This window comes from Pogona vitticeps, chromosome 4 (genome assembly GCF_051106095.1).
Source record: "Pogona vitticeps strain Pit_001003342236 chromosome 4, PviZW2.1, whole genome shotgun sequence".
Classification (NCBI taxonomy): domain Eukaryota; kingdom Metazoa; phylum Chordata; class Lepidosauria; order Squamata; family Agamidae; genus Pogona; species Pogona vitticeps.
The window spans coordinates 47,785,936-47,805,910 of NC_135786.1; the positions used below are offsets into that span (position 1 = coordinate 47,785,936).

Genomic DNA, 19,975 nt, shown 5'->3' on the forward strand with positions numbered 1-19,975 from the left:
TGTTTGTTCCGGATCAGAGCCATGATCATGGATTAAATCTGAACAAGCTGTCTGTGTTAATAAGCCAAGAGAGTTTTTGAGCAAGGATAAAGCATTTTGATGAGTGGCGCAGAGGGCCCTCTTTCCTTAGCTATCCTGGATGGGTAAAACCACTACTATGAGATATGTTAGAAATTATTCAGCCATTGGCTGCTTCCTTCTCAGCAGGAAGTCTAGTTTTCATTCTTGCAGAGCAACAGAAATAATTAATGTCAAAGGCGAAGGGCCTCTGTGAGGGACTTGCAGTCTAGCTTGAAAGAATTTTCAGACTTGAAAAGTTCAGACATGTTCAGCTCTGATTTAATCTTACCAGTTGTTATTTTAAAATGTGGGTCTTTTTTTTTTAAAGATATTTGCTTACATTTTTTGTTTATGGTCAATGTGAAGAATTTGTCATTTTTCTTGAAGTGAGCATCAACACACTCTATTTGATAGCACTTCTATCCTTTATAGCCAAATGGTTCCACTGATGCAACAGTTTCTAATTTTGATATTATTACTTATTACACTGGAGCAACATGTCTCTGCACACATCCCATCTTACACATTTACTTAGTAATGCTCTACAGTACTTCTAACCCTTCGGAGTGCACAGACTGCTTCACAATCATCATTTCTCACACAGCCATATCAGATACTCTTTTAGAGATTCTTTGTTCCACACCTCAGTCGGTCAACATGGTATTGACTTGACAGTACGCAATTATTATTAATTATGTAAACAAGGTACTTTTACTGTTTCAGTAAAACGCAGACCAAATTAAAAGGAAGAAGCATGTACTGTATTACATAAATGCCTGGTTACTCCTCCCCAGCATGCTCTACATATACTCCAGAGTAAGTCCTGCTATATATAATAGGGCTTACTCTAGAATGAATGCACACAGGATTACACTGCAGTTAAGCTATGAAGTTTAGCCTCCCCGAGTAGACATGGTCTAGAGGGGTGGGGTATAAATAAATAAATAAATAAATAAATAAATAAATAAAGAAAGAAAGAAAGAAAGAAAGAAAGAAAGAAAGAAAGAAAGAAAGAAAGAAAGAAAGAAAGAAATTTAACAGAAGCTTCCCTGCACCTGAAAAAGTGGACTGCAAAAGTACAAAACATTTATTCTAAATAAAACTTGATCAGGTATAAGCAGCTGCAGCACTCTCTGCTGCATCTTCCTTCCTAATTTATGACCTACATTTTAGTTTAGAGGTGTAGACTAATGTAGTAGACTTTTCTCCTTCTCTAGGAAGTCAGAAATTCATGACTGTCTTTTCACAGGATTCATTGCTTTTGAAGGGCAAGGCAATTACAACATCTCCAGTTTATACAAGTGAATCACAGACTGTGAATCACACCCATGCCCATTTACTTCAAAATATCATCAACATTGCCACAGAGAAAAATGCAGGGAAATCTTCTGAAGACAGAATTTTGGCTTGATTTGGGGGTTTGATCCAGGTAGAGACCACAGTAAAGCATGGCGGCGGCTGTTCGATGACATCCATCTATTTCAGAACATACGCTTCTTACAGCTGGGAAAAGTTGGATTTGAGGGGCTGCAACTCCTAGGATTCCTCCAGTCAGCATGGCTAAAGGGGGGCTTTGATCTGCCCCTTAGCTGGTAAATGTGATTGCATCAAGTCATGGTTATAAACCTAGTTTCTAAGAAGTAAATTATCCAAGGCTGTCTTCTATGTACGAGTTCATTACATAACAACAAATGCCTGATAACTGGTGAAAGTGGAATAGTGGCATTTGTGCTGTACAGGGAGCATTTTTAAAAGCTAAAATAGATTTCACATTTTCATTACAAGTGTGACTTGTGCACCAAAGCTTTACAAATGGAAGGGAACTTACATGAATTAGAACTGAAAATGTCTGCTACTACAGTAGTGCTTTTAAGGAAGAACTCAAGTCTTGAGTCAGTGGCACTATGTTTTTCCTTTGTTTTTTTATTCTCCTTTCCCCCCCTTAGTTTTCATTTTTCTTTCTGAAGCATCATTGCATGTGTTATTGATTGTAAAGAAGTGGTTAAGCTTTATTTATTTGTTTGTTTGTTTTTGCTAAAAAGGTAGAACAACAAATCTGACTACAGCAAAACTCCTTGACATCTCATGTCATGTACCTAGAAGTTCATTTGCATTGAGTGGTAGATTCAGGTGGCATTTAACTGTCAATTTGCACTTGCTTCTCATTCACCAAGGAGCATTCCTGAAATCAAATTTGATGTATTTAATGTTGATAACCTCTGAAGGTTGATATTGAGTTGTGGTCCTTATAGCTAGCATGAGGTAATATATTTAATTTTTTTCCCTGAACTACTCAGGAAAATAATTCGTAAAAGGCACACAGCTTAGCAAATGCAGTCCTATTACAGGTTCCTAAACATATTACCTATCATTTCCAGGCATGGAAAATACAAATTAAATGTGTCTTCGGATTACCTGGAAAGAGCTGTAAATTAGCTCAGCAGAACCAATGAACTCAGAATCCCTGGTGGTGCCAGGAGACGGCTGACAGGAGAAATAGGCTCTTTTCAACTAGTTTTATTGGGCTGAAAATGAAGATGGCATTTAGTGATACTTGCCTGTATACCTTTTTCACTTAGCAGGTAGCTGCAAAGCTCCCTATCACTGGCATCCTCTCCCAGTGTCAAGTCATACGATGTTCCAACAAGGGAATTTGATATTCATCAAAAGCAGATCAGAATGGTTGTGTAACCCTCTAAAGAGCTTTCTTCAACCCGGCAGCCTCGATATATGCTGGACTATACGGTAGCTGTCATCTAGTGGATCCCAAGCATCTCCCCTCCATGTCTTCTATGCTCCAGGTGGCAGCTTTGTGCAGGCATACCAAAAACGACTGGGGCAAATGTGTCTGCTGTTCCTACTAGCAAACAATCCTCTCTTGGGATGGAGAGGTACTTCTACTTCACCCTGATCCACCTCAGCTTACTGTCCAAAGATGTTAGGGTTGTTCTGAAAATGTATGTAAGATAAAACATTACATACCATGTTAGAAATGGGAAGAAACAAATATGATACAGTAAGTGGATCAGTAATAAATAGGAACAATACAGTCAAGACAAAGACAAGAGTGGGTGGTAACTTTATTCAATCACCAAAAAAAAGCCAAAGCAAAGCATGTTGCTTATACAGTAAGATTGCAGTATCCATGAGGGATTGGTTTTAAGGACTCCTCCCTGCGGATACTGAAAAACATGGAACTAGCAAACACTATGCCTAGCATGGTGTCTGGATTCCTCTGGTGAACATTTCTAGTAAATACACCCTGGATATATGTATAAATATGTATTTCTGGGTTTCTTTATTTAATATTTTCAGGCAGCAGATAAGCAAATCCGTGGATATTGATCTTGTGGATGGGAGTCCTACTGTATGTCACCCCATAGTTCTTAAAGCACTCTCTGAGAAGTTTACAATTTAATTATGCAGGCTACACATTGCCTCCCCTCCAGCTGGCTGAGTACTCAATTTACTAACCTCAGAAGGATAGAAGGCTGAGTGAACCTTGAGACAGCTGCATAGAATTGAATCCAGGTTGTAACCACTGCACCACAAAGCTCATAAAAACATAAGCAAGCTTTCAATTCTGTACAAGTTTTTATCCAGCTGGGCATTACATAGGTGGGTGTGGTGCAGGGCAAACATAAAAGTTCAGTGTGCTTCAATGTAGGGCCATGGGGAAGTGTACTGGGTGGCTTGTAACTCTTGGTCTAATCACCACCAGAGGTGAAACATGAAACTTACCACCTCTGATATGAGTCTGCAACTCCCATTTTGGAACTTGCTTTGAATAAGGAAAACTGGCCTCTGTATCTGTCCAGCTTTTATGTTTCTCTTACACCATGTCCAGCTTTGCAGTGCCCAGCCTGATGAAGGTCCTTGTGGCATGGAAAGATGGGTTGTATTCATGTTTTTTTAGTAGTATGGTAAAGGTATCACTGCCCTTGTCTTCAGATTGTATAAAAGAAGAGTTTTCTATTTTTTTGTTGGAATATAATGGCCAAATTCTCTTGCCTAGTTACACTGATGTAATACAAACAGCATACGTTTAGAAAGGGAATTGCCTCAAATTAAGAACTCTCCATAGACATCATCTGCTACATTCTGATTCAGGTATCTCAGCATACAACTGATTATGTCTATAGAGGATTTTTTTTTAACTTGAAACAATTTGCTTTCAAAAGTTACTCCTTTTGCATAGCTCTGCAAGAGGATTTCAGCCAGTAAGTGTGATACAGTGAATCAATACAATAACAGATCATGGAGATAGGAATAAAGAAACTTCTGAAACGATTAATAATCTATATTGTGTCTGTTTTAAAGTCCTTTCCCCCACCCCGAAGATTAAAAGTAACTTCTTTGCAAAACAGCCTCAGTAGCACTCTCCATTATCTGTGAATAATAGATGATAACCAAAGGTTTTTTAAAAAGAGTCAATAGGCATGTCTGCAACCACAACTGTGTATGTCTCAGAGGCAAGCATTACAGCTCCAGGGCTGCAAGGTGCTAAACTGTTAAAAGCAATAGCTTACTAGGGCTATAAACAAAAAGTCTAAAGCTGGTGTCCGCAGACATACCCTTTTAAAAACACATTTGTCTTCTTGATCAGCTTGTCAGGTCCAATGACTGAGAGCATCCATTAGGATTAGGCCAAAATCAGTCTATTTATTGTTATGGAATGATTTGAGTCATTTTATTTATTCATTCTTTAGATTTCTAGTCTACTCTATATCCGTAGATCCCATGGCAAGGTAAATAAATAAAACAATTTATCATAAAGCCATACAGCAATAGTTTGCAATCCAGTATAACAATCAATAATGGTAAATCACAACTGAGGTATAGTTAATATTTATTTTTATTCATTATGGTTAATATTTATTTTTATTCATTATTTATGTGCTACATATGTACTGTGTCTTTCCTCCTGTGCGCTCAATGGGGCATACATTGAACCCACTACCTGTGTTGCCGATATCCAGTGTCTGTGATGGCACAAGTATGCATCTTGCCTCCATATATTTATATTATATTACATAAGTTATAGCAGTGGTGGTGAACCTTTTGGGGCTTGTGTGCCCAAACTGGGGGGGGGGGGAGGGTGGCATGCTACGGCGGATCCAGAAGTGTCGGCAGAAGGGGGAATCCTGGCACAGAGGTGCCTCGAAACCCCACTCTGGATCCGCTGCCAGCACCAGCTGCTCCAGATCCGCCTGCTGAAGCACCAGCACTATGGCTTCTGTGGGGGGGGGGGAGAGTAGCGATCCGCCAACTTATGGCTCATGTGCCCACAGAAAGGGCTCCAAGTGCCAGCTGTGGCACGCGTGCCATAGGTTCGCCATCGCTGAGTTATAGGTACAGCAGTTTGCTACATCAGCAAATGCCACCTGTTGACCATGTTAACATATTGCAATGTTTTGTATCTGTGAGGTTTTTTTTCTCCTTTTGCATTTCCTTTTCGGTTGTTTACATGTTCAGCTATCAGCTATGGAAGAGATTCTTCTGCAAGGCCATGTTATTTAACATTGACCTTGCTTTCAGATTTGTATGGAGAGATGATTGTTTTTCAGTGACTTTGTGTTCCAACCTAATTTTCTTAGGCACAAGGTGCATTTTCAGGGTTGCTTTTTTTTACAGTTCTCTTAATTATTTTAACACTGTATGCATACAAAATTTCAAGCCTTGACAAGTAATTTTTTGTTATATTATGTATCGAACTGGAATCAGTCCTTGAAATCGTGAGTCTAGCAAGCCATTGGCTTGAAGTTTTATTTAAAATAACACATGGCAGAATTCCTTCAAATAATGAGCCAGAGATATATGTATTTGTGGTAGGATATTTACTGACTATGAAGAAACTTTTGTTTTAGTTTTATTTACAATCTTGCATGCTCTTTGTAGTTTGAGTGACTGGGAGTGACTTTTCCGGGCTGAGGAGATTGTCTATATATACAACACTAACCAGTCATTCCTTCCAGCTTTTGAAATCCCTTCAAAATGATCTTTTTCAGTTGGTTGCTAGTTTGTGTGCAGCAAGGAAAGCAGTATACACAAGTCTGTAATTTCAGGAAAAGTTGAAGATCAGATGACAGAGAACAGAAGATATGAAGAAGAGTACAACAAGAATATAAACTCTCTCCACTGCTTTTTGCATTGTACTCTGTGACTATCTTTAGGAAAATACTTTCTGATTCGAATAATATAATTGTCAATGGAGAGGATATGAAGAACATCCAATTTGCAAACAATACAGCTCAGTAGCTGCAAAGAGTCAACAAAATAATTCAGTGACGTCCATGAAGTATGTAATGAACATAATATAAAAATGAATGTAAAGAAAATCAGGTTCACAATACAGTAATCTGTAAAAAGCAGGCGTTCCAAAAAGTACAATTAAAAATCCAGAATGAAAGTGTGAAACTTCTTGGCAAATAAAAGTACCTTGAAATATGGTTGAATGGACAGTAATAATACAATTCAGAATATAGATGGTTGGAGCAGCTTTCATAAGATGAAGAATGTAATATTCAATAATGCAAAATTGACTTTGATAATACACGTTGTATGGTGCTGTGTATTGCCAGCTCTGTCATGTGGCCCAAAATTACAGACTTTAACACAATTTACTATGAAAAACAGAAGGATCTGAAATGTGAATTTATGACAGGGTGCTAAGAATTTCTTGGCTGAGAAGATGACCAATAAACAATGAATAAACATCAAGAAATCATGAAACACAGAAAATGCGGAAAGCTGAAATAGTTCAGTTACATAATGGGAAATGCAAAGTACTGATTCTAGCAGCTAATGATCCAAGGTAAAATAAATGGTCAAAGAAGTGCAGGACTCAGTATCAGAATAAGCATTATGATGTTCAACCTCTGGTGGGAGATGAACAAGAAATAAGAAAATAAAAGCACACACAGGAAAAACACCTTTTGAAAGGCGTTCCTCCCAAATCAAGCGGGGATGGTAGATCAGCTATGGCAACACAATGGTAATACAGAAAGCTGTTGATACAGGTCTGATTCTTTTTCAGTCCACCCCATTCCTTGCCTGATAAGGAGAAGGCACCCTACCCACACCTTTGGTTCGTATTGCTCCCTGGAGCTTTATACGCCTTTCCAGGTATTTAGTATCCATTCCATAATTTGATAACAAACCTAGAGGCAGAAGCTTGAAAGCAGGCTTGTTATCAGTGGCCTCAGCCTATCTAAGGCGCTCCTATTGTAGCTTCTCCAGGGAAGAAGCAGGCTCTTCATGGTGTGTGACTGATAAAAGGAAAAGTGCTATGATGGGTGGTAATTGGCAGAAGCTAACAGTCTGGCTTTGTGCTCTCTTGAATTTTGAAGACCTGTTTCCACTTCCCGTCTAATTAGATAATCACACTTAGAGAGATTTTGAGCCCAGCTATCACCCCTATTATCAAGAAATATAATGGGTGAGGGATGTGGCTCACCCAGGCCTTCCTACTTCAGGAGATTTTTACACTTTCAAATGTCAGATGAATATTGTAGTTCAAAATGTGATAATTTAGCATCTATGATATATGTAGGTTTGTACTTTAATGCTTTCTTAGAGCTTTTAGGAAGACCGCAATCACCATTACAAATTAAGTGTGTTTTTTTCTATTGCTCTTGCAATGATGCAATGAAGGAGGTATATAGGGATAAGAATTCTGAGATGACAGATTTGGATAACTGTTCATCGTTCAACTGAAGAATCCCCAGGAGGCCACCAGGAAATGTCAAGACACTCCAGGTGGAGCTAGCAAAATATCCTCTGCAAAACCCACTGCCAGTCAAAGCTGGCAATACTGGGTTAAATGGACTCATTTGGAAGGAGCTTCCTTCGTGTCCTCTATTATTCCTGAGTAACTGGTTGTCATTCAAGATCACATGAAGTAAGACTGGAAAGGAAACAGAATACAAAGCAGGCATCAACATGAAAATTATGGACCATGGTCTTTATGATGTCAGTGTAAACCCACAAATAGTTATAAATTCAGTGTTGCAGACAATTTCCCCCATAGCAGCAGGTGAAATGAGGTCAGAAAAATTACACTCCTGAGCAGGAAGCAATAAAACCCAACACATTGTTTTTGATGTTGTGACAGCTGGCTAAGACTGAAGGTACATCTTCATATATTCTCAAATTTCCATGATCCTAAGTTTTCCTTTTATAGCAAAAAGATGTTGTAAATGAAAGCAGAAGTAGGGTTGGGGTTAATGCTGGCAATAGATATTGGTCAAACAACACCAAGAAAAAAAATGGCATGTTTTTTGCATGCACTATTTATTCATGTGTCCTACCATACATGTTGGTCCTTTTCTGGAGCTGAAATAGTCGAGGAATGACTATTTCTGAACCTGTGCATTGTTGTTGAGTTCAAAAAAAGTGAAATTTTCTTTCCTTCATGTTTTCACAATAGTTCTCTGATGTGTGTGCCTATATGTACCCTAATTCGTATTTTGGTTGTGTGTCTTGTGCACATCACCATCAAGGAACCATTTCCATCTTCCATGAGACTTTGCCATTGGTCACATTGGTTAAGAGTTTCTGGAAGCTAGACTCCAAAATATCTGGCAAGCCAAAGGTTCCCCACCCCATAGCACATACTCGTCGTGGAATAAGATCCGGTGAAGTCAAAGGACTTACTTTGGGAGAGGCATGCGCACGAGTGCAATGCTACAGTACTTAATAGTTGACTTATTACAGCAATAATGTACTAGATTTTTGTCTCCAATAACTGTAATGAAGAAGGAACTGAAAGGTGACCTTATTGTGTGGAATCTAAACATTCCCAGGTCTGGGGAATGCAGTATCCACAACTCTTTAGGAGGGATTACCTTGTACAATGCTACTATTTATTTAATTGCCCTTCCAGCAGTTTCCTACATAGCTGCCTTCTGTTAAAGGACCCCGGAAAGATCTCAGACATAAAGTGAAAGAAGATAGAACCATTAAGCCTGGCATTATATCATTACAGCCTGTGGTTTTAAAAATGCCCTTTTGCTATTGACATGCTCACAGAAGCATGTGTGTTTCCTCATTACTGATTATGAAAAAGACAGGCTTAAGAAAACACCCATTTTTCAGGGATGTTTTATGGTTGCAGACAACTTTTTGTCCCTGCCTCTTAATTAGTTCCAAGTCTGACACAGAGACTACCTGCTGGTTTTTTGTTTTGTTTTTTGCTCTATAGTGAAGCTATCAATAAATCATTCTGTGTCTTTCTAAATAAGATATAGCAGGAATTCATCAACTCAGACCTCAGCAAAGAGGGGCAAGTATGGACACAGTCAGTAATTACAGTGGACAATTAAAAACAGGAAGAAAGAGAGAAAGTCCTCTTAGTACTGTGTTTTATATGTACCTTTTGATTTTACCAAAAACACTGAAACTGATTGTCATAGATATGAGCTCTAAATTCAAGCTTTATTTGATTCTGATTTAATATTTCAGACTTACATTGTTAATGCTATATAACATTGTATATAGTTGACAGTTGTTTAATGTGATTTCTTAAAATAAAATGTTTTAAAAGAGACTAAAATGCTAATATTTAAGCTTTTTTGTGCTTTGCATATCCTTCCACAGCAGAAGTAGTAGTGAGCTCACCAAGAATATACTCACTGTGTTCATATCAACAGTATATCGCAAAGCAAGCTAAGAAATGTACTCAGTCTTTTTTTTAAAAAAAAAGTCTAATTCAAGGCCTGATTTAATTAAGCCCCATATGCCCCCAGTCTAGGCCTGTGAGGTGATTGAGAGGTGAGAATTGCTATGACTGAGCATCCAGTGCAGATATTTTCCTGGAGCTATAGCAGATGTGGATGGGCAGCTGGCTGAAAAATAAATAGATCAATCTGAATGCACTCTAAGGATTCACATGGCTTTCACTGTATTTGTTTTCTCTCACACATGTCATCCAATGCCTCATAAGCAGTATAAGCAAAAAAGCACTTGCAAGAGGTAGCTGGGGAGGGGGGCAACAGGAAAACAGATTGCCCACTGGGCAAACAAACATGCTGTTATCAGCAAAATAACAGCCTTTTGATGGAGCACTGAATCATTGCAATAAGTCAATACTGCCTCTGGCAGAAGCTGAGTAGGATACAAATCAGGACAATTCACTGAGCCACTGGAATTATTTTCATAAGCACATGCTAATAAATACTCCTTCAGCCCCATGACACACTTTAACTTTCTTCATTTTTCAGATAACCATTAAACATGGCTTGGGTGATAGAGGACACATGTTTAAAATGTGCTATGTTGTTGCTGTTTAGTCGTTAAGTTGTGTCTGACTCTTCGTGACCCCATGGACCAGAGCATGCCAGGCCCTCCTGTCTTCCAGTGCCTCCCGGAGTGGGGTCAAATTCATGTTGGTAGCTTTGATGGCACTCTCCAACCATCTCATCCTCTGTCGTTCCCTTCTCCTCCTGCCTTCACACTTTCCCAACATCAGGGTCCTTTCCAGGGAGTCTTCTCTTCTAATGAGATGGCCAAAGTACTGGAGCCTCAGCTTCAGGATCTGTCCCTCCAGTGAACACTCAGGGTTGATTTCCTTTAGAATGGATAGGTTTGTTCTTTTTGCAGTCCAGGGGCCTCTCAAGAGTTTCCTCCAGCACCACAGTTCAAAAGCATCAATTCTTCGACGGTCAGCCTTCTTTATGGTCCAGCTCTCACTTCCATACATCGCTACTGCAAAAACCATACCTTTGACTATGCGGATCTTTATTGGCAAGGTGATGTCTCTGCTTTTTAAGATGCTGTCTAGGTTTGTCATCACTTTTCTCCCAAGAAGCAGGTGTCTTTTAATTTCATGGCTGCTGTCACTCTGCAGTAATCATGGAACCCAAGAAAGTAAAATCTGCCACTGCCTCCATATTTTCTCCTTCTATTTGCCAGGAAGTGATGGGACCAGTGGCCATGATCTTAGTTTTTTTGATGTTGAGCTTCAGACCATTTTTTTGCGCTCTCCTCTTTCACCCTCATTACAAGGTTCTTTAATTCCTCTTCACTTTCTGCCATCAGAGTGGTACCATCTGCATATTGGAGGTTGTTGATATTTCTTCTGGCAATGTTAATTCTGGTTTGGGATTCATCCAGTCCTGCCTTTTGCATGATGTATGTTAAATAAGCCGGGGGACAATATACAGCCTTGTCGTACTCCTTTCCCAATTTTGAACCAATCAGTTGTTCCATATCCAGTTCTAACTGTTGCTTCCTGTCCTACATATAGGTTTCTCAGGAGATAGATAAGGTGGTCAGGCACTCCCATTTCTTTAAGAACTTGCCATAGTTTGCTGTGGTCCACCCAGTCGAAGGCTTTTGCGTAGTCAGTGAAGCAGAAGTAGATGTTTTTCTGGAACTCTTTGGCTTTCTCCATAATCCAGCGCATGTTAGCAATTTGGTCTCTAGTTCCTCTGCCCCTTCAAAATCCAGCTTGTACTTCTGGGAGTTCTTGGTCCACATACTGCTGAAGCCTACCTTGGAGGATTTTGAGCATAATCTTGCTAGCGTGTAGCAAGGTTATTCATATAGTACAAAATATAGTACAAAATATATTATAAGAATCATTAACTCTTCTTCTGTGTCTTTCTTTTAGCTGTATAGCCGGAATCTGAATATGCTAGTGTATATCAACGGACAACTTTCAGGATCCATTTGCCACAAGTTAAGAAGCCAGTGCACGCATTTTCTGTCACATGCTAAGTCATGCTTATTGTGTGTGATAGGAAATCTTACACCTACTTCACAACAGCAATTTCCCACTGAAATAATGCTGGCAGGCATTACAAATAGAATGCTGTCCTATGCAATAATTCCCCAAACATCCCAAACATACGGTGAACACTAAGATGTTCTAGACATTTTCCAAAGCAGAACAAGAGACAAAGAGGGTATACAAAACTAGACAAAAGCAATTATTTGGTCCTTAAAGGACTACCTTGGAATTCACACACAATTCAACAAAGGAGTGTTACTAAATTCCTTACTGCCTACCTATGATATTCCTTCAGATTTGATATGATTTTGAAGTGATAAGGTGCAGCACCAGCAGTTGTCAGCAAGGATTCCAGGTTGTAGCTGGTTGTTGTGGAGTTCAAATTTGACACAAGTAAGGCAATGAACAACTGGAGTACAAGCAGAAGGTGTGGCTGAACCTCACAAGAGGAGGGCCTTTGGTGTGTTACTTGGGACAGCAGACAGGGGCTTCTCACTGGCTGTATCCAGACTCTGGAATTCCCTGCCATAGGAGAACAGACTATATCATGGGCATTTGCAGGATATCGGAGCAGCTTCAAATTAGTAAGATTCAGCAGTGCTAGTGTGGTAGTCTGAAGGCAGTTATAAGGTCCAAACACAGAATCAGTGTAAGAAGGGAGACTTGAAGCCAGTCCAAAGGCTAAATATAGGGTGGTCTATTGAACAGCCAGATAGTCAAGCTAGACTAAAAGTGGATGTGAACATGTACTTGCCTTCTACTCTGTCTTTGCTGGCCAAGTATCAGGACTAAGCAGGCTAGTAATAGTTGGAATATGAGAACCAGCCACATGGTTTAAAAACCAAATTATTTGATAGCTTGATTAAATGGGAAAAATATTGTAATAGCTCTAATTAAATAGAAAGAAATAATTGCAATCAGACTCAAAGAACAGGCAATAACATGGTTGTAATTGAACATTATACATCAAAATGGCCAGTTGTCATTGCTGCTGATGAATCTAGTAACGTTGATTACAGGAAGAAGCTTTCATCTTCTATGGAACAATGACAGACCAACCCTTTCTCTGACATCCGGTTTTCTGTATGGAATGAATGATTTGTTTGGAAGGCTGTTCAAGCATGTCAGCCCTGCCTCTTGCTACTTATAGCAAAAGATCCCAACCCTGACATAAATTTACCATGTTAGTGAGAACGATCAGCCACAGTTTTGAGGAAGGAGATGTTCAAATAACACAAATTCAATTATTTTCTGTACACCCAATTCTGGTAGCACCGGAGAATCATACCCCAAGCAACAATTTGTGTTACACCTGTACTGTATGTCCAATTTAGGTCTGAATTAGCCCTTGGCAAAGTATCTCTTGATTGCTCTCCTCCTTTTTGAAGAGAATAAGATATTGCTATTGTACAAGAATAAACACCACATGACATATATGCTAAGGAAGGACCAGGAATAGGGTTTTCAAGTTCTTCTCTGTTTCAGTTTTACATTTAGTGGAATTTCATTTCTGTTTTCATTTTATTTTACACTTGAGTACGCTGCCAGGCAATAAGACGATTCAGACAATTGAGAATATTATTATTCCCTGTAATGTGTATTGCTCTATACAACAAATCCATGCAGATGGCCATTTCTACAGATTAGTGTAGCCCTATCTTCACACAATCATTTGTTTTAGTTAACACCTATGATATGTTCATGAGTGCACATGGCATGATCTTGTGGCTGGTGCTCGCTAAGTAAAGAGTAGCAACACCTTATCTGTATTATTTTATTCCTGCCATCTGCAGGAAAAACTACAGATTGGGGGGGGGGGTAAGAAGTAGTAATATACAGAAAGCAGCCAGTGTTTGCTTATTACTTCCTTGAGGGAGTAACAAGCAACCTATTGATAAAGCCCATGATCTTAACACCAGTTAAACCCAAATGATGCTTCCTTGGAAATAAAAGGAGCAACACTATCACCATTACAGTCATCACAGCAAAACTCTGCCCGAGATCAAGATATTCTATTAGGTAAAATTATCACTATGACGCTTCTGCATTACATTTTGGGGAAGTATTCAGGAAAGTGAAAAATGACTCATTTTTGCTTTTATTATGTGTAGCGGAAACTGTTCAACATTTCATGCATAAATCTCTAATCTCAGCAGATCTCAAATTCAAATTTTGTGAGCAATCTATTGGTCTGGTCTTAAAGAGCAACAATTTTTTATTCATTTTGTGTTTGCAATAATTCTTTAAAAAACACTGCACTTGAAATACATTGATAATCAGCTCTTCCAAAATGGACACTGACTCTCTATTCTATTCTAGTCTAGTCTATTCTATTGCATTACATGAACCTGTTGTAAATAGAAGGAGAGAGCAGGAGAGGATATGTACTGTAATAAGAAGCCATGCGAATCCAAGAGGCAGTAAGTGAGCTGCACAGTTGTGCAAAAGTTACAGTAAAACTAGTAAAAAAGTTTTAAAAAGACACAAAGAAAGAAAAATATTAATCACAAGCAATAGATGTAAAGCTGGATTTTTATTTCTTATTTTGCATCTGTTTCTTTGCCCAGGAAAGGGGCACTTCCTGTGTGTGTATACACATGTACATGCATGTTGTATAAAGCAGAGTTATACAGTAGGTGTATAAGCATGTGTGTTTTGTATTAGGCAGAGATTCTCTGCACAGACTCCAGCTCAACAGCAAAGATGACAATGGAGCTAGACAGCAGGAACCAACCAGAGCAGGCAGCTCTCTCTCTATAAAACCCAGACTCACACAGCAGACACTGTTCACACAGCCTGGGAATCAGCAGCATTCAGATTCGATACCTACCACGGGCTTCAAGAAAGATAGTCATCACCTTGGATTTGTTTGTAAATGCTTTTTTCTAATTCAATTTATTACTTAGATAAAATGTGTGACTGACTGTGCAATGTGTTTTTCCTGGTATAATGTTTGCTTTATGTATTTACCAATAAATACAGAAAAGGCTCTAAACATTAATTACTTCATTGTTTCAGAGAAGCAGAATTTTGAATGGATCTCAAGAAAGTAAGGAGCTAGCAGAGAATTCAAGACAATGGGAGAATATGGATTATATACCTTTAGATAATTCCAAAAGGAAAGGAAGAGGGTTAAGATGCATGCAGAAGTGAGCAGTGAAAACTGGTAAAGATTTGTTTTATATGCTGCAGCTTTACACAAAATTTACATATTTTCACGCAAACTGGGAAAGGCAGTTTAAAACTGATTCTGTTGTTAGCTGACTTTTGACTCATCTCATCCTGGAAAGAAGTATTGGGGTTAAATAAGGATATGGACAGTTAAATAAGATCCAACTCAGAGATGGGAAAAATGACCAGGCTTCTTCAGATTCATTCAGAAAGGTGCTATTTTTCTGATAATCTGATATGATATAATTTTGGGGGGGAAAAAACAAGACTTGCTAACTCCCAGTGCCTCATACTGCAGTACTTACTTCTGAGAAATCACCAGGCATCTTTGACTCTTTTGTCAATGGAGAGGAATAGCACCTACCTTAGCAGCTCCATGGATAGCTCTTCGTTGGAGAACACCAGACCACCAGAAGTGGACCCTAACCAGACAGTCCTCTACACTCGAGATGAGGAACTTGCCAAAGCTGAGATTGGGGTTCTGGCTGCCATTCTGGTGGTGACGATGGCGGGGAACCTGGGTGTCCTCCTCGCCATGTACCGACTAAGGAAGAAGATGAGTCGCATGCACCTTTTCATCCTGCACCTGGGCCTGACTGATCTTGGGGTTGCCCTATTCCAGGTGCTTCCTCAGATGATTTGGGAGGTGACCTATCGTTTCCAGGGACCCGATCCACTTTGCAGACTTGTCAAGTACTTGCAGGTGCTGAGCATGTTTGCCTCCACCTACATGCTGATTGCGATGACGCTGGATCGCTATATGGCCGTGTGCCACCCATTGCGCACTCTCCAGCAGCCCAGCTGCCAGGCTTACCTGATGATTGGGACCACATGGTTGCTTAGTTGCTTGCTCAGCTTGCCTCAACTCTTCATCTTCTCAGTGAGAGAAGTACGCCAAGGTTCGGGAGTGCTGGACTGTTGGGCAGAATTCAGGTACCCTTGGGGGGCCAAGGCCTACATCACATGGATGACTTTGTGTGTGTTTGTGTTGCCCGTGGCCATCCTCACCATTTGCTATGGTCTCATCTGCCACAAGATCTGCAAGAACCTTCGAGGAAAGACACAGCACGGTAGGGGAGCCTGTACAGCAGCTTCCATTTCCTACACAGCCTCAACTCAGAAGGGAGCTGAGTGCCAGTCTGGTTCCCGGGTCAGCAGTGTCCGTACTATCTCTCGTGCAAAGATCCGCACTGTGAAGATGACCTTTGTCATTGTACTGGCTTATGTGGCTTGCTGGGCGCCCTTCTTCAGTGTGCAGATGTGGTCTGTGTGGGACAAGAATGCACCAAATGATGGTGAGTAGAAGCTGAAAGCTAGTGGGGAATTTTCACCCTGCTCGCTCCCAGGTGCAATTACTAGAGCACAGTCAGACTTCCTAGTGAACAGAGTATAGCTTTTCCACCCACCCCAGAAATAGTACATTCACTTGCATATAAAAATAAAAGTAGATCACTTTCTTAAAACATATACAAACAGGTATGCACACACTTCAGAGACCCTCTACCTCTCCCATACAAAAGTATACACACAGCTCCTGTTTTCTACACATACCTTAGTAGAGATGAACCGTCTCTCTTACTCATTCATTTGATCATACCAGGCAGGACGGCAGATTGACTTCTTTTCCAAGGCATGTCAGCATCTTTTGTAGCATCAGAGTAAATAGCAATGCCTAGGCTGATGTCTGTTGCAAACATCCACAATATGCATGCTGTTCTAATTGTGTGACTGCATAGCTCTGCATCTCCTCTAGCTTTTGTCAGAGCAGAACATAAATTATTCTATATGTGAAGAGATTTGGAGGAAATTGTGTTTTGCCCCTATACAAATAATATATCTAGGCTGATAAAAGATCCAAATGTGCCTTGATTGTGGCTTTGAAGGGAAATCATAAATCACATGCTATAGAAAAAAGGGTATGCCAAAACACAATTGATTATATGACTCAAATGCAGAAGTGAATTTGTTGGTAAGCTTTTATGGTGTCAATTTTCCTTATTTTGAGTTATTTACATTACCTTGACTGAGTGTTTCTTAGACAGATCATCTGGAGAATGAATCTTTATATAGCTGTCTAAATCTAAAAATAACATATTTAGAGAAAGAGAGAATTATTATCATTAAAAGGCATCTAGCACTTTGGAGAGGGCATAATTCCTAGCCTAAAGCACTGAATCCAAAAGAAACTCGAAGAGTGCAATCAGCCATAGCAAAAATGTGACAGAGACTGGCAAATCTGGGCTCACATCCCCCAAAACCTGAGTTATAATATTCTTTGGGTTTTAGGTAATGACAGGGTGGGGTCATTTTAGATTTACATGTTGGCAAACACATGTTTGTTCTTGTATATACGTGTACTGAGAAACAATCAGGCTATCTGGCATGATAAATAGGAGGTGATATCTGTCACACACAGAGACTGAAGACAATCCATCTTTCTGCTGGCAAAGCACTCCCAGCGCAGAGTAATTCACATAAGGCTCAATGGAACTTTCACTATGTGCATAACAAGCACCATAGATCATTATCGGAAACAGGAGATTTGTATACTTTAGTCCTTGAGATGTTTCACTCTACAAGTCCCATTAGCCCCTCTTACCATGGCTATTGTTAAGGGATGAGGGAAACTGTACTTCAAACTAGCTGGAGGGCCCAATGTTCCCAAACCCTGCCATATTCCAGTCAACATGCTCTTTCTGGTTAGCACCATCTATCTGTGGAGATTATATTCTTAAGAACAATGTTATTCCTTTTGAAACCAATGGCAATTTTTAATTGATTTTTATGAAACAGATCAGAGCCTTTAGATTTAAATGTTCTGTTATTACAGGAAAACATGTGTACAGTTCCAGTCGCTTAGGGGTGCTAATTCTTTCTTTACAAACCAAACCACTAAGAAAATGCACAAGAATTGTGCCAGTGTGTCATTGATTTCAGAATGTAATTTCCTGCTTTATTTTTTTCAATCTCTGTACAGTATACCCTTTGAAACATACTTAGATAGTTATAAATGACAGACATTGATTCACAAAGTTCTAAAATATGAGTTTATGACTCATGACTAGGGGAGATTCTGATCTTGCCTGTGAGGTAACTGTGAATGGACAAAAGAAATTTAGAATGATTAATTAAACAAAATTAAAGCAAGTTAATTAAACCTGGACATGAATAAAGACATATTTGGGTTGGAAACAATGCAGAGACAGTGTCTTAGATTAGGCATGTGTAATACAAGAGTGGAGTATACTTCAGAAGTGGTGCCTGCCACTCTGGAGTACTCGTCTGTTAAGACATAATTAATTTTTAGAACCTGGAACTCCCAAGCCCTTGTCAACCCTGTAATCACCATTCCACATTGGCTCTCATATTGAAGACCACCTCATCGATGAATGTGCATTACTGAGCATGTATTATGTGCCCAGAAGCCACACTGGTCAAGAATGACTGCAGGATAGGTTGCCATATGCCTACAGTTTATGGCAGATAGGCATGATTCCTGCGTCTGAAAGCCTGCATGTATTGGCATAGACTCTTTTTTTAAAAGTGCTATCTTTATTTCCTTCTTTGTTTCAGAATCGAGTAATGTGACTTTTACTATCACCATGTTGCTGGCCAGCCTTAGCAGCTGCTGTAACCCTTGGATTTACATGTTCTTCAGTGGACGTCTCTGTCAGGACATCTTGCACTTTCTCTCCTGTTGTGGGAGTCTTCACTCCAATCTCAAGAGGCAGTTCTCCAATGGAAGCCTCTGCAGTCGGAAAACAACCATCTTGACTCACAGCCCCCAGAACACTCCCGCTGCTCCTGAAGATGGGATTCAGCTGCAGTTAGAAGGCTTGAGAGATTTCTACCAGCCCTACGAGGACACTGTGACTGATTCAGGGATGCTCTAAAGTATCCTGAACCTGTGCAGTGCCACTGAATGATAAGTGTTCTGTATGTTAAACTTTAAAACAGGCCTACAATATGATGGCCCTATATTGTAAATTTCCATGCACAAATGCTTTATTCTATACAGAGCTTGAAAAGTTAATTCTAGAAAAATCAATAAATTGCAGTTCCAGAGCTAAAAACTGGTTAGTGTTACAGTTGCAGTTTTATTTTTAAAAAATTCCAAAGAAGTAGTTATGTCTGTCTCAACATGTTGGCAAAAGAACTGGGGGGGGGGGGGCAAGAGGGGAAAGAAAAATATTATAGCACTTCAAAAAGACGAACAGCTTTAATTCAGTGTGAGCTTTTATAGATCAAAATCCACATGTCTGAGGAACTGCATTTTGACACATGGAAGTTCACACTGAAATAAAACTGTCAAGTCTTTAAAGTGATTTTTTCCTGCTCTTCTTTTCTTTTGTCAGTCTTTTCGAAAAAAACACAGTTCTTTCCTTTTGTGTTATTAAAAGAAAGTAAAATAGTCTTCTTTTTTTAAAAAAAATCAAATGCCATTTAATTTAATGCTGTCATTCAACTGCTGCAGGCTTCTGGTCTAAGGTGCAACACATATCAAAGTAGTGAGACCATATCTAGTGTAACTAAAAAAAGAATAACTAAAACAGCTATAGTTATACCATCACAAGGAATTAAGTTGTCCCTCAACATATTGTAATCATAATATAATTTAATTACAATGTAGTTGTTACAAAATGGAATTAATTACAAGTAACATATTTTTTGTAACTAGTTAATTCCAAACTCATATTCTGTATAAACCTGAGTATTTTAGCTAAGAAAAAAATAGTAATATCCAGTTTTTATTGATGTGCTTGGCTGTAGTCAAAAACAGAACCTACCGGTTTAGTCCATTTCTTCTGAAATAAATTGATCGGTGGTCAATTAACAATTTATATCAGTGGGCTTCAACAATATACACAAAAGAACCCATTGATGGAACAAAGATTCTGTAAGGACACATCTTCCTTCTGAGAACCTCCAAGTTCCTCCTCTCAACTCCACTGCTACTTTGACATGTGCTCACCTTTTCTCTGATGACCTATGGCATTGGGAGAGAATATCTAG

General features: G+C 39.3%; 1 protein-coding gene across 1 annotated transcript; it reads left to right on the forward strand.

Moving 5' to 3' along the window:
• Positions 1-5,494: 5,494 nt before the first annotated feature.
• On the forward strand, positions 5,495-19,035 carry AVPR1B (arginine vasopressin receptor 1B). The gene is made up of 2 exons (XM_072997269.2): positions 5,495-16,257; positions 18,536-19,035. The coding sequence occupies exons 1-2, from the start codon at positions 15,306-15,308 to the stop codon at positions 18,853-18,855; spliced, it is 1,272 nt and encodes a 423-aa protein (XP_072853370.2). The 5' UTR covers positions 5,495-15,305; the 3' UTR covers positions 18,856-19,035.
• Positions 19,036-19,975: the final 940 nt, after the last annotated feature.